This window comes from Ipomoea triloba, chromosome 3 (assembly GCF_003576645.1).
Source record: "Ipomoea triloba cultivar NCNSP0323 chromosome 3, ASM357664v1".
NCBI classification, from domain to species: domain Eukaryota; kingdom Viridiplantae; phylum Streptophyta; class Magnoliopsida; order Solanales; family Convolvulaceae; genus Ipomoea; species Ipomoea triloba.
Window position 1 is genome coordinate 8402674 of NC_044918.1, and position 14465 is coordinate 8417138.

Genomic DNA, 14465 nt, shown 5'->3' on the forward strand with positions numbered 1-14465 from the left:
GCTAACCCATTATATGAGTTACTACCCCAGAAAACAGCTAGACTACCTGTAGCCTATTAAAAGCTTCCTTACGCTTTTGATCCTCACCAAGTGAATATTGGTATTTAAGGTACGCTAGCATCACTTGAGGGGGGCCATGATACCGCATTGTTTCAGGAGACGTTTCAGGATCAAACTGGAAGATGAGAAGAACCACAAAATCATATGCATAGTCGAGGAAAAAACATCATTTAAAAGGAAAGCACAACATTTCCAAAATATTTAAGTGAGGCATCACTTACCTGCAAGAGTTTAACTAATGTAGATCTAGCCTGACTAATTCTGCTGCTCTTACGGCAAAGATTGGCAAACTTAATCCATGTTTCAGAATCTTCTGTTGGAGGTAAAACAAGTGCCCTGACAGCTAAAAGTGTTTGCCAAACCTGCAAATTGCACATTGTAGATTAAATTGGACAGAAAATGAGAATAAAATAAAGCATTTCTATATTCTAAACATTTAAATCAAAAAGAGCCAACGATAATTACTTCAACAATCTACATCTAAAGGTACCTATATGCATAAAAAGGAAATGTTTAGAAATTTTACCTCAACATTTCTTTTTGTGCCTTTTATGCGTTCATTCCACATATTGCGAATAAGGGCCCTCTTTCCCTCGGAAACAGGATTTCCAACAGGAAGTGTACAATATTCTATAACCTTTATAACAAGGGAACAAGTCGTTTTCATCATTTTTAAGATCACAAAAGCCCAACAATTTTATCAAAAGTGCTTGAGCAAATCGACGTAACATACCTCTTCTAATTCAGAGAGCTGCTGAACACGAACCATATTGCTATATGCACGTTCATAACTTTCAAGAACCTATACAAAAGGGAAATTGAGAATCGTAAAACTACTAGACATCAAAAAATTATTCATTTATGGCAAATATACTACTTATAGTTGGAAAAGAGAAGAGAGGAGGGGAGACTGGGAGAGAGCAATAGGGAAAAAAGATGCAAACCAGTGCAGCAAGTTCCGTAGCCAAACATTTTCTTGCTCTCTCGACATATTCTCGAGCTTCATCATACTGGAGGAGCATGTGGAATAAATGATTGAATACCAAGCTCACAAAACAAACAAAAGTACATTATGTAACAGGAATACCTTCCCCCGGCGAACTAGTAGAACAGCCCTAAAAAATGTTCCACTACTACTTCCATCACCACTAGCAGTAGTATTTCCCAACACCCGAAGCTTTGTTTCATCGCCATCATCAAGCCGAGAAACATATTCCGCCATTTGATCCCATTCACCCATGTTCCAAGCAGCATTGGCAGCCTGGAAAAACACAAAAAAAAATTCTTAATTCCCTGATATATTATATACCAAACAGTTATTAAGGTGGAATGCAAACCATTGGCGCCATTTCTAGTCGAGCAGCTGGCTCAGCTGGTGTCCAGTATTCCTTGCAAAGATTGTTAAGCTCTTCCCAGCGAGCTAAAGCAGCAAGGCACCGCATTCTTCCTAACAAAAGGAACAAATAAACAATACAAAATATTACTAATAAAATGCCACACCACTAGTCTCTCATCCAGTGTACAAAGCCAGTGTAAGAAGCCAGAACCATTTTAGCCTAAATAATTAACATAATTGAATAAGCAGAATCTTTTTTGTCCAGCAAAGAAAAACCACACAGCTCATACAAGAAAGAAGAATGCATTTATAATGATTCCTTTTCTGTAATATCTCAACATAACACACATAACCTTCAGGAAAACCTCATAAAGAAAAATCCAAAGCAAATTTTCAATCCTATAGAGTTTTAGGACTCATTAAAGGCAAAGGAGATTAACAAAGTACTCTATTTGAAATTACTTTTTCAAATACAAAGCCTATCCTTTTGTAGTTCTTCAATGGTGAATGAGTATAAAGACAGAAATAGTCTGCACCAATTATAATCCTCACAAAGAGGAGTGAACAAACATCTGAGTCAAATATTCAAGTTATCAGCTTATTCTATAAATATGAGATGAGGTCCTGAGGATACAACAAAAGTTGTAAATTAAAATATATAAATAAAAATAAAAACTGCCGATGACAACACTAGCAAGTAGCAGCAACAACATAAAAACAATTGTCAACAACACAACATAGACATTGGCATGTAGAGTTTCCAACTGCTCAAAATTCAAAAGTTAAAGTTCATTTTTCAAAGTAAATTTAATTTCAAGTGTGAATATGTGGATCTACTGTCTAACTGAGACATATTTGAAAGCAAACGGAAATAAAAGATGTCAATGTAATACTTATGAACAAGGTCAAACATAAAAAGCGTCAGACAGTAATGACCGACACTCAGACTAGAAATGTATTCCTAACAATTGAGCAAGGCTAAATCCAATGAAGTACCATAACCAAGCAAGTGCTGAGCAGTTGAAGGATAGAGTTGCATGATATTATGGACAAACCTAATGTAGCATCCAAAGCAAGATGAGGACTTGAAGCTTGAGATGCCTTAGCAGTGTATGCTTTCAGAGCATCATCCCAGCGTTGCAATTTTTCATACCTTACATTTGCAGGTCCAAGCAACATTGCATAAGATAATGAACCAAAGAAAACTATGGAAAAGTTCAATAAACTATAGCATAAGGAGGTAAATAATAAAGGTGCAGCTGGTCACAACTGTAAAATATAATACTGGAAAAACATCAAGAGTACCAGGACTCTTTAAGTTGAACCCCCAAGTTTTGTTGTGCATAAGTTAATATTCCAACTGCTGCCTGTATACACCAAAAGAACTTGGTTAAAGAATTGTGAAGTAAGTTCTGGGTTAACATCTAAGGACAATAGAAAACACCAAATTACAACCTCATGCTGATGTAATTGATTATTTATGTGAATAAGTGCTTCAACTACAGCAACTGGATTTGTATCCCGCCTATTAGACCGTGCACCTTCAAACTCCATTTCTTTATAGTGCAGGGCCTTTGCAAATGCACGGCACTGAAACAAAAAGATTGTTAGGAAAATGACCATTAAAGCACATGAGATATAATAGATGCATCATCGCAAGAATTTGAGAAAAATCATGCCTTCTCTGCAAGAGCACCAAGAAGGCGTATATCTATAGGAAGAGGTCTCTCATCATGTTCCATAAACTCTGCCTGCAATATCATTTAGTAAAGCATTTAACTTAAATGGCAGACAGACAAGTGAGGAAGAAATGCTAGTACAACAAGACATTATCTCTCAGTTAACACAAACCACATGATTTTCCAACTTTAATAAGTCAACAACAAACAAGAAACTAAAGGCAACTTTCCCATAACAATTCATGCATGGCTGAATATAAGATTTCACTTTGCATTTTAGGATGTTATGTGCTCCCGTCATGGGCAAGAAATCATAAGGAAAAAGAAAGAAAGAATAGTAGTTGGAAAAGGAAAAAGAAGATAACACTGGGTTTGCTTGAGACCCAAAACTCCCTTAGACCCTTTTTGGGATTGAATTTCTGGCTTGTCTATTATTCCAAATAACACCCCCTTTTATAGGGTTGATTACAAAGGTTCCTAAACTAAGAATAAGTAATTGGTAGTTTCTAAATAATTAATATACCTAAACTAATTCAAAGACTAAGAATAATAAGTTAAATAACTATTTAGTAATTTCTAAATAACTACTTATTAGTTTCTAAATAACTATTTAGTACTTTATTAATATCTAAACTATGTAATAAAATAAGACTTTCTCAGCATGTATCAGATGCCTAAGGGAACCTCTTATGGAAAAGCTAAAATTACCACTAAAATTCACAACACAGTTGGAAAATTAGAATCTAAATATCCAAAAGTGTTGTTATCTCTGCACAGGTAATAATCTTTTGCAAAACACTGGCAAAAGCCATAATAACTAATCTGATTTGAATCTTTATTTTATATACACACACAAACATATATACATACATATATTGTATGCATGTATATAGTCAAAATGTAATCAAACTCGAATTGTTAGAAAATGAAGATTTGTAACAATTCCTCAGATACCACATGCTATAAATTCAAGAGCCAGTGAGGTTACTTTAAGTCTGAAGATGGAGAGACAAGACACATAAGTAACACATGTTGTAAAGTGAGGAGACTCTCAGAACCTAAATACATAGGCTCTTAGAATATTCTATTATGAAACCTCTCTAGTCTCTAGTTTAATATCTTATCTCTCTCCCATTATTCTAGGTATTGCTTAACACACAAAACCTCTGCCTTACTAACAGTTGGTAGCTCCTTGCCACCCATCATACCTTTTAACTCATTACTTCTTAAATGAATGAAGTAATCATGTCACTGGAAGATATGAAGAATCCTCCAAATACATGTTAAAGAAAACACAAACGGTTTAATTCATTTATTCTGAACAGATGTCTCAGGAAAAACCTGTAACCAAGTTGAGGAAAGTCAGTACAAATTTAGCAGGCAGATACATACCAGGTTTAGAAGTGTTGCAAGAATCTCAGGGGGGATATTCGGGGATGAAAATGCCATTTCTAAACTCCGTACTAGCTGTCTTTGACTGGCTTCATTCAGTTGTGACCAGCAACTAACAAAACCAGCTGCAAATAACTCCCGCCCAACAAAAGGCTGGGAATACTCAACATTAGAGGGCATACATACTACTCAAATTCCTCCTAGGTGTTTTATTCTTCTGACCAATTTTTCAATCCTTGTCTTTTTTTCTTTTTTTTCTGGGGGGGGGGGGGGTTGGGGTACCAGTTAAACACAGTAATACCTGAAGCTGAGCAAGTCTTGCACACGTTCTTAAAGCTGGACTGGGTGATTCCTTCAGAAGTTCAATGCTAAAATGTCTCATCCATTCTGCCCAATCCTCTTTTGTACTACGTTGAGAAGCTTCTCCAGCAGTCCGTAACCGGCCATCATTGACCTGCATGAAATGTTGGTCTAATTCTAAAGGCAGGCCAGTGGCAAAACTTGGCTACTTTGGTTTCCCCCGAAACTTAAAAGGATTTGTTTGCAGAAAGTATTAAGTCATACAGATTATAGACAAATGGAAAATACAAATACCTGGTGGCTTTTAAGCTGCCTATGCACATCCATCCCATCCTCATAATGATCTGATTCCCCATCACTCAAAGGATCACTGATGACCTCAACAGGTAGCCGCCGACTTAATTTTTGAGAAGCTGTGCTCCCTAGGATCAATGGCTCCCGTCTTTTCAAGCGTCCTTCTATTTCTTCGAACTCCTTATGCTGTAGAAGAAAACATTGCAAACTTATCTCTCTCTCTAATCTTTCAACTTGAGATACACTTCAACAGATTCAAAATTATGTTACTTTAGGATATCCCAAATGCATATTAAGCTTAAGCATTCTCGCAATTGATAAGGGACACCCTTAATTAACACATGCAATAGTTTTATACAGAAGGTATAATTTATATTAATTGGGCATTTGGGCTTGATTAGATATGATTTTACAACGTTCTTAATTTTTCCAGAGGCTTAAAATTAAACTATGATATTCATAGGTGTTTTCACAATATTCGGGCAAAATTAGAAATTGAAGCCAAAGGTTCAGCCATCTTTACAGCCCAAAGCACATTGCCCATTTGATGGATAAGCTACACTACATCTTTATCTCATACATAAAGCAAATAGGTATCTGAAAGAGAAGAAAAGGGGGCCACAAGGGAGCTCTTAGATCTCTCTATGTAGATAAAGTTAGGATTTTTCTTTTAAAGGATCAAGTTGAAACACGGCCAAGGTGAACAGGTTAAGACTTTGGTGGAGTGGAGCTGTGGAGGTGTGTGTCACTGTGCTTGTGAGAGCTGTACGCAGCAGCATTGGGTACATGGTCTACAGCAAGGTTTTGGCGTTGTCTTGACAGAATTTATTATTCTGGCTAGTCAATGGGGATGAAAAGCAAAAACTAAGTTTCTTTCCATTATTGAACTACTTTAAATTGACACTTGATGTTTGAACTTCGAAGTATGTTTAATGGATGAAGCTATTTGAATATTCTATGTTTCCATCTATCTGGTCAGGTTGATCATAATTGGCTAAAGACTAAAGTATTGGCTTAGGCTTTAATTGAATGTAAATAACTAACCACTATTTGAATGATTGAAAGGGCTGTGTTGGAGGACAGAAAGGTAGCTCAATGAGACTTTAGACCAAGGATATGTGTTGGAAGATGTTAGACATTATACCATGATAGATTGACAGTGGATATTATATACTCTAGGGGGTCCAGTCATTAGTCCATAGCAAGGTCGCTGTTCACTCGATTATAGAGTAAGCAATTATAGGATCTCAAATGGTTAAATATAACCCTATCGCCATTCCCCTTGTTGTTCCCTTGTCTTAGTTTAATTTATTTACTTCAAAACTTCAACTTTGGTTTTCTAAACAATACAGTGAACTGCTAGTTTTGGTATGACTTTTTTATCCTGGTAAGTTCACTCATATCTCATCACTGTATTACTAGTAAACTACTTATACATAATTAAGTCCCAATATAATCCACTCTACATTGCCTCAAAAGTAGAATAATCTCCCTTTGTCAGTCAGAGCTGTGGCTAGTGCTCTTAAAATTAAAGGTTGGCTTAATCTCACTAATACTGTTTTGAGATAAATAAACTATGATTTTTGTACTGAGGGAATAGTTACGTAATTCATAGTATTAACTATTATAATAAAAAATTCCTCAAAAAAAAAGACTATTATAATAAAATTTGGTTAATTATTATGTTATGTGGATGAGCATGAAAAGTGAAAATTACAATTACAGTACATATAATCTCATGTAATTTTAAGATGATGAGGATATAAGTAAATCAAGAAAACTGGATACCTGCAGACGATGTTTCACCAAAAGCTTGTGAATGGATGGAATGAAAATAGTAAAGTCCTCTCCAAGAGCATGGGCAAGACAACAAAGTGCATCAACAGCATCTCTTCTAAGTTCTTCTTTGTTGCTGAAAATAAGGTAGTTAGCATCAGAGTACTGACCATTAGTGGCTTGGAGAAAGATTGCCTGAAGAAAAAAGACAACTAAAAATCCCAGTCATTTTGTCATTAAATATTTAAATGTTTCCTTTTCCTTGACTCTCACTTTACATGTGTTATAGAATATTTCTCATATATAGAATCCTGCATATTTGGAATCTTACATATTAGGAATCTTGGAGCCTAGGGTTTTAAGTGGGAGTTATATGGAAACTTGTTTCCATATCTTATGCCTACTAGCTTGTATTTATAGCATTGGGAATCCTCTTCTAAAGACTGTGAGACAGAGAGAGAGCAACTAAGTTCAAAGGTATTCCTCTTAAACACTTTGCAACAACATGCAATGGAGGTAAAAACATGAAATGTAGTCCAAAACCTAGTAGTTGTATAAAAAGCATTCTTTTTTTTTAATTTACTTTTCAGGTCAGAGCCTTCTTAAGATTTCCTGGAAAACAGCTAGCAGGATAAAGGTTATACAGTCATGCTCAATCAATAAAGGTTATAGACAACGTTGATATTTATCTCAGCCTCTCAGGTCCCAAAGAGTATATAATACCAATGGCAATCAATAAATTGCCTATACTTCCAAACTAGCCATTGCATGTAAAGTACAATGGACAATTTTTCAGTTTTACTTCTTGATCTCAATTTTTTATATAAAGGAATAGAGAATTCACAAACAGAAAATGAAATCAAGAGAAAGAAATGGAATCAGACCCATCCAGGACAAGCTTCAAGTGATGCACAAGCGCAGATATGTGACCAATGACCTGGTGAATATATATATATATACACATAAATATATGAAGAAATGGGATCTGACGTAAATAGAGTCAAAACTAAAATAAATTCAATTCAGCTCAACTAAGATCCCACCTGTACACGAGGTATCAATCTCATTAGAGTTTTGATAGCACCACGCCTTACTTCTACTGAAGCATCCACTTTAAACAAACGAATGAGAGCAGGAAGAAGTAGATGCATATGCTCATCCAGTGTACCTGCAGTTAATATGATAATATCCATGACAAGATTTCATACAAAAAGCATATATGCAAACCACATACATGGGCATGCCCTCATTGTGATATTTATTGCACTACAGTCTACAACAGCGCAAACATATATAACCACATGCACATTCACTATATTAATGAAATAGACCCTTTAATAGAGATACTAACAAAAAGCAAGGGACACTAACCACCAAAAACTTCAAGAGTGTGGAGAATATTGGGAATATATTCATACTCATTAAACCGCTCAGCATCACTAAGAAACTGAATACAAGAGGGAAGTATTTCTGGAAGAAACTTCCTGAATTCATCATTCAGTGCCAAACAAAGTTGCTCCACCAGATGCAGTATCTTAAAAAAATTAAAACAACATTAGCAAAAATCCTTGAAAGAATACTCAACATTACCCCATACAAAATAATAACTAATTTCAGCATGTATAATTCAATCATATATACCGCAGAAATATGAACGGGTCGACTAGCTGCTGGTGAGCAAAAGGATAACCATAATTCTGAAATCAGAGAAAGCATCTCTGGAAGATATTTACGGACATGCTACAAAGACAGAAATCATAAAAATAATCTCAATGACAGCAAAAAAAAAAAAAAACAAAAAAAACAAACAAACAAATAAACATGAATTGTTGTGTGCAAAATCACCTGGCGAACAATTGATACCAGAGTTCCAAGCTTCCACGTTATAAACTCCTTTAGACCATCTTCACATGCACGAACAATATGAAAGAGATCAGGCAAAACCTACAGATGAAATGACAAGTTTAGGATTCGTAGATAAGGAAAAGTTCAGCATCTCACAAACAGCAAATCCAGCAAGGCGTTATTAAGAATTTGTAAGATGATTTAACCATCTCCAGAAACAGCAATAAATATCATGTCATTGAGAATTTTTAAGATGATTTACATCATTTTTCTTGTAGAATCCCTACTTTTTCCTTTTTTTTATTTTTTATTGTCATATGGATAACAAGAAGGCCTAGCAAATTTAGATGATAATAATTGCATTCAAGTAGAGTGTAGAGAAGGATCAAGACAATCACGAATTCAATTAAAATAATTAATTTTTTTTTTTTTTTTTTTTTAAAAAAAAAAAACCCCCACAACTAGAGTTGAAATCACTAACCTTTTGCAAATAAGGCACACAGCCAAGGCCCATTGACTAACCATGCAGAAATTAGGGAGAAAAACGAAGAAGAAGAAGAGTTTCAGTGTAAGAATGGCAATGGGAAAAACAGTATAGATAAATAAATATAAAAGGAAAGAAAGATTAGAGGAGTATTCCATCAGAACAAACCTTGAAAATGAACATAAGAGATCCAACCACTTTTTGGTGGTAACTGGACAAAGAAGGATCCCTAAGAATCCGCATAAGAGAATTGATGGCAACCTGTAGCAGTAGATGCCTGTTAAAATATGTAAAGAACAAAACCGATGAGCTTTCAGTTAAAGCAGTACCGTAGAGTAATAATCTTCTGATGTTGCAAAAGATGGCCAAAGATCCATAGGCAATTCATCCATTGAGCGAATATGTGGACCAGTATCATTAGTAGTGCGGGTAACTTCACCGTGTGATCCAGGCAAGCTTTGCTGATTCCGTTTGTGCACATGGGGATCTAAAGCACCCATTATACCAAGCACCTAACATGCACAACAAACACTTATAAACATAAAAATTTCACAAAAACAATACACATATTGAAGGAAGTCCAGAGGCTACCTTTAAAACTTCACGTCTAGTAGACCATGCTAGCTCACCATTAAGCAGTTTTAAGAGTAAACCAAGCAATAGTGGATACTCATTGTATGGAGCTATAACATAACTGTAAATCATCCATGAAATTTCAATCAGATATTCGCAGAAATTCTCTAAAGTTGAACAATTGCATATTTACAATAAACATTGAACTAATTACCATAGACCATCTATCATTTTAATATCATCCATCCTATTAATACATTCCCTTTTGATCCCAACCAAATAAGAGAGCAAATCCTTTAACTGTGACAAAATTTCCTTCCAACCCTTGGCAGATGTACTAGTTGCATATAATTACAGACTCCAGAAGCACTCTTCCCTTTAACCCAGCTGTTTCAATTCTTTGAATGATCCTCAAATATCTGACCTTATATATATATATATATATGGCATGCCAAGTACTAAAATCACCACTGTTATGCAAGACATGTCAACTTTAATTGCTTCCTTTTTTTACTGGTCAGACACAATCTATGTATTCAGTTCTATCCTAAACAATTTCTATTTTCAAGTGTTTCTCCTCTACCAACTTCACACAAAAAATCTCAAAATCCAATGTACAACAAACCTAATCTGCAATGGTACAAGACACAAATTTTGATCATTTACAAAACCCCCTACTGGCCTAACCTAATCCACCCTCTAAAATACAATGTCAACCTATTCAAAACTCCACCAGTTTCCCTGCTTCTCTACAGTTTGTCCCATTTTTTCTCATTTCTTAATTGGCATCACTTTCAGGGCCCTTCATTTTACAAATAGCATTTACTTACTGTCCTCATTCCTCCTTTTTTTGATAGATTGTCATTCATCCTTTTACTATCTGGTTGCCACCTTTATTCTGCTTCCTCTCAATAAATCTACTATTAACAGTCACCTTAATTGGATGGTTACTGAACCAATAAAGTAAAGAAGCCTAGAAAAATCAAATTAAGGTAATTGACAACCTTAAAATGTAAAATCTAGCTAGAAAACTGCAAATAAATTTGAGAAGTAAAGAATTCAAGCAAAACCAAATTAAAAAATATTTACCAGCACCAACTCAAAGATGAGAAGTCAGAACAACAAGCTTGAAACAGCATAAAAAGAATAGCCATGTAAAGAAAGATCATACCCTGTGCTTTGTACAACTTGACCAAGTGTGGCAACAGCGACTTCACGTTTAGTAGCAGCAGCACCATCCAGTAAAGCATCAACGATTAGTGGCATAAGCTCAGGAATATATTGTCTCATGGCAAAGCCACCCTAAAGATAGATAGATAAGAGGGGGGAAGAGATGAGGAAGAAAAACAGAGAAAACAACAATAGCTAGATAACCTATGTGAAGAATAGTTTATCACAATCAAACTGCAAACAGCTCCCATTTATCACGAAAAAAATATGATACTTTGAGAATATCAAATATATGGCATAACTAAATAACTAATAATAAATTACAATACTAAAATTTAATCATAAAACCAAAGAAGCTTTAAATTGCAAAAGCAATGTAGGCGCACCTACCAAAACTTCAAAATTAAACTTATTTCAAATCCAAAGTATATAACTTTATAGTATAAATGATAGAAAGAATAGCATGTTCACCACTAGCAATAAAATTTTCAGCCCAGGTACCAAGCAGAGATATCTGACGTCAAAGGTAGTTTACTACTATGTATTAAAGATCTACCTACCACTCTCGAAAGATCCCCAACAGTTACCAGAACACCACTAATAATACCATTATTTGCATTGACACCAGTTCCTTCACGGAGTTTTGCCACAAGTGCCTGGAAAACAGGGAATTATACAAGTCAAATATAAAATAGCAGTAAAATAGTTAATGTATAATTTTTACAGTTACTTATTAACATGAATATTCAACCTTGTGTATAGGAGCAATATATGGCAGGACCAGTCGCTCACAACTGCGGATTAAGCAACCCAATAACTTTGCGCTCTCTTCTTTACATTTGTTATCAGCACTGTTAATATAGTGTAAGAAAGACCATTATAAGAAGCTTCAAATGGATCAAAACAACTAAACCATATTCTTACCAGACTACCAGATGTCATATTAATATAATAAATATTATATAATTTAATTTTAAGATTGTCCTAGACTACCGAATGTCCTATTATCTAAGATAGTATAGCAATACCTTTGTTCTAGGTATGTTAACAATTGAATAAGATGGCGACGAAGTGCTGGGAGAACATAAGCTGGATTCTTTTCAGATAACCTCCCAACAAGAAAAATTGCATACTCCCTTACTTCAAAATCCTGGCCAAAGTAAAGGCAAAGAAAGGTAAAGACTACATGGGAGCAAAAATTCACTCCAACACAACCTCTAAACCTCTTACGGATCACTTAGCATAACAACCATATTTATGAACCTTCATATTTAACATATTTGTGCAGGTTCAATCAGTTCAGTTTTCAAACATGTCTAGCAATTAAATCCTAAACCACTCAAATAAAATAAAGAAAAGCCAGACCAACTCTTAAGCTCAAATTCAAAACATACTCTTGGCAAGCATATATATGTCCATTATAACAACAATAGCTTCATATAAACCTACACACAATTCCTAGACCCCTTTGTTGTGTCAAAGAGAAGAGAACAGCATTACACCCATCAGGGAAACATGCCACACCAAACAATCCAGCATAGGATTACTAAAAGGTGTTTAAAATGAAGTTTTTGATCAGTGGGAAGGCAAAAGTAAAATCCAAAAACAATTAAAATAAACAAAATGTATAATTTTTCATAAATAATTCACTTAAAGAACCTAAAAGACCATACAAGTTCAGAAAATGTTTTCCATTCGGGGCAGGAGCAATTGGTATTTTGTCATGGGCTTGAGAAGTCAGAGATACCAGTAACTGAAGAGGTGCAGTTTCCACGCATGAAATTCAAGACTACATGAACAATATCTCATTTTAAATGAAAATGGATAGTACCTCATCATTCAGAGCAGCAAATATAGCAGTCAAACTATCAGCCTGAGCCAGATAATCATCAAATCCTCCATTTCCATAAAGAGAAGAAAAAATAGAATGACGAACAGTGACATCTGCATCAGCCACAGCTGCAATAAGCAGTTTTTCCACAATCTGCACCCACAGCAGCCTTATGACATGACAAACAGACTCAAGTGTACAAAAAAAAAAAAATATATATATATATATATATATAAATAGAAATAAAACATCATGTCAGGGTAAATATGCCACAATTGGACTCCAAAAATGCAGAGATAAAGAAAAACTTAGCATCAATACTTTTTTACATGTATCAATATTGTTTTATTAAAAGGTTTCTTAGATTTATCCCATTATAAATGTGCTCTTGTGAAGTGAGTCAAATAACCAATAATAATCCCAAGAAGATGCTAGAAGCCCAAGAATTAACACCATGCAAGGAACCAAGAGGGATGTAATTTGGCCCTTGGAACAATCTGACTTTGGACCAAGCATATTCTGATTTGGGAAGATGACCCAATTCACATGGGGAGCTCATTACAGCGAATTGGACGTAAATCAGCATTGTGGCATGTGAAATCATATTATTCAAGCCCAATTGTATGGTCGGATGACATCAAACCCCAATTTGGTGAAGGAAATTGCACTCTTTGTGGCATGAAGAGTGTTGGATGTTACTCCTAGATTGTAGTAGCAGGCTTAGCCCAACTTGTGTGTGCCTCGTGTGTAAAAATTGGACCTCTTGTAGCATTTTTGACACATAGGAAGGACAATACACTTTCTTTTCTACTTTCACAAAGAGTATTCTAATTTGGTGGGAATTACCAAGTGGCAATAATAACCAGTACATGGACCAAATTAAAGCCATTGATGTGGGATATTTAATCTATGGCATGGAGAATAATCTGTTGTTTTATTGTTACAATTGAATTTTTTTTATTTAGAGTTACTTATCCAACTAGTTAGAATACTTAACAAGCAAATAATTTAGTTAGTAAGTATGAGTTAATCCTACCAAGATTAGGGTTAGCTTGAGGGATGCCTATAAACACTCCTATTTGCACATGTAAATTCAGAGATTTTTATGATGAATACAATTTAGCTGTTGCTATTCTTTCTGTACCTGTGTCTGAGATTTTTCAAGAGTTTTCAAGAACTCTAAAATCTTGATTCTCATGGAAACCTAAACTAGTGTTGGATTGAAAATGTTTGGTGACTCTTGGTGAAAGCACCCTATGGATTCTTACAGGGTTCATAACGAGTCTTTAGTTAACTTTTCTCATTGAATTTGTAAGATTCTTAAAGTGATTCCCCTGTCATTCGGGTCCACTACATAGTGCCATAGTTGGCCTGCATCATCTTATTTAACTATAGCCAAAAGAATTTCCAGGCTGTAGGGAGTTTCATCTCTAAACTGATGCATCATCATTTTGAAAGCAGCAACATGTTTTCTACTTTTTAAAACCCAACAAAGTTCACTCAGCTGCAAACACATTCCTCAGCATCCTTATAGTTATCTATAATGTTAAGTTTGCCAAAACATCGACCAGTGTGAACACTAGTTTTTTTTCTTGGATAGGTATATCTTGCTAAGATTATGCAGATATTGTATTCAACAGTACAAATGGAAGGAAAGGAAGTTTTCAATTACCAAATAAACAGATAATCTATATTTATAACATGCATATCTATCATTTCCAGAAA

The 14465-nt window shown here is 35.0% G+C and overlaps 1 protein-coding gene across 2 annotated transcripts in view; it reads right to left on the bottom strand.

Annotated features, from left to right (window-relative positions):
• Positions 1 to 14465, bottom strand: part of LOC116013600 (serine/threonine-protein kinase TOR) — a 28458-nt gene that overhangs the window by 8599 nt on the left and 5394 nt on the right. For both annotated transcript variants that reach the window (XM_031253447.1, XM_031253446.1), the window contains exons 12-40: positions 12741 to 12893; positions 11938 to 12059; positions 11661 to 11760; positions 11470 to 11565; positions 10911 to 11041; positions 9758 to 9860; positions 9496 to 9678; positions 9335 to 9427; positions 9164 to 9199; positions 8683 to 8781; positions 8479 to 8577; positions 8209 to 8371; positions 7881 to 8005; positions 7722 to 7774; positions 6850 to 6973; positions 5062 to 5247; positions 4769 to 4921; positions 4468 to 4620; positions 3076 to 3147; positions 2852 to 2986; positions 2702 to 2763; positions 2452 to 2549; positions 1398 to 1507; positions 1148 to 1321; positions 1005 to 1070; positions 794 to 862; positions 587 to 697; positions 282 to 422; positions 47 to 175 (exon numbers count right to left, since the gene is read on the bottom strand). In XM_031253447.1, the coding sequence (XP_031109307.1) occupies positions 47 to 175; positions 282 to 422; positions 587 to 697; positions 794 to 862; positions 1005 to 1070; positions 1148 to 1321; positions 1398 to 1507; positions 2452 to 2549; positions 2702 to 2763; positions 2852 to 2986; positions 3076 to 3147; positions 4468 to 4620; positions 4769 to 4921; positions 5062 to 5247; positions 6850 to 6973; positions 7722 to 7774; positions 7881 to 8005; positions 8209 to 8371; positions 8479 to 8577; positions 8683 to 8781; positions 9164 to 9199; positions 9335 to 9427; positions 9496 to 9678; positions 9758 to 9860; positions 10911 to 11041; positions 11470 to 11565; positions 11661 to 11760; positions 11938 to 12059; positions 12741 to 12893 (3339 nt within the window). The remainder of the gene's footprint in view (positions 1 to 46; positions 176 to 281; positions 423 to 586; positions 698 to 793; positions 863 to 1004; positions 1071 to 1147; positions 1322 to 1397; positions 1508 to 2451; positions 2550 to 2701; positions 2764 to 2851; positions 2987 to 3075; positions 3148 to 4467; positions 4621 to 4768; positions 4922 to 5061; positions 5248 to 6849; positions 6974 to 7721; positions 7775 to 7880; positions 8006 to 8208; positions 8372 to 8478; positions 8578 to 8682; positions 8782 to 9163; positions 9200 to 9334; positions 9428 to 9495; positions 9679 to 9757; positions 9861 to 10910; positions 11042 to 11469; positions 11566 to 11660; positions 11761 to 11937; positions 12060 to 12740; positions 12894 to 14465) is intronic.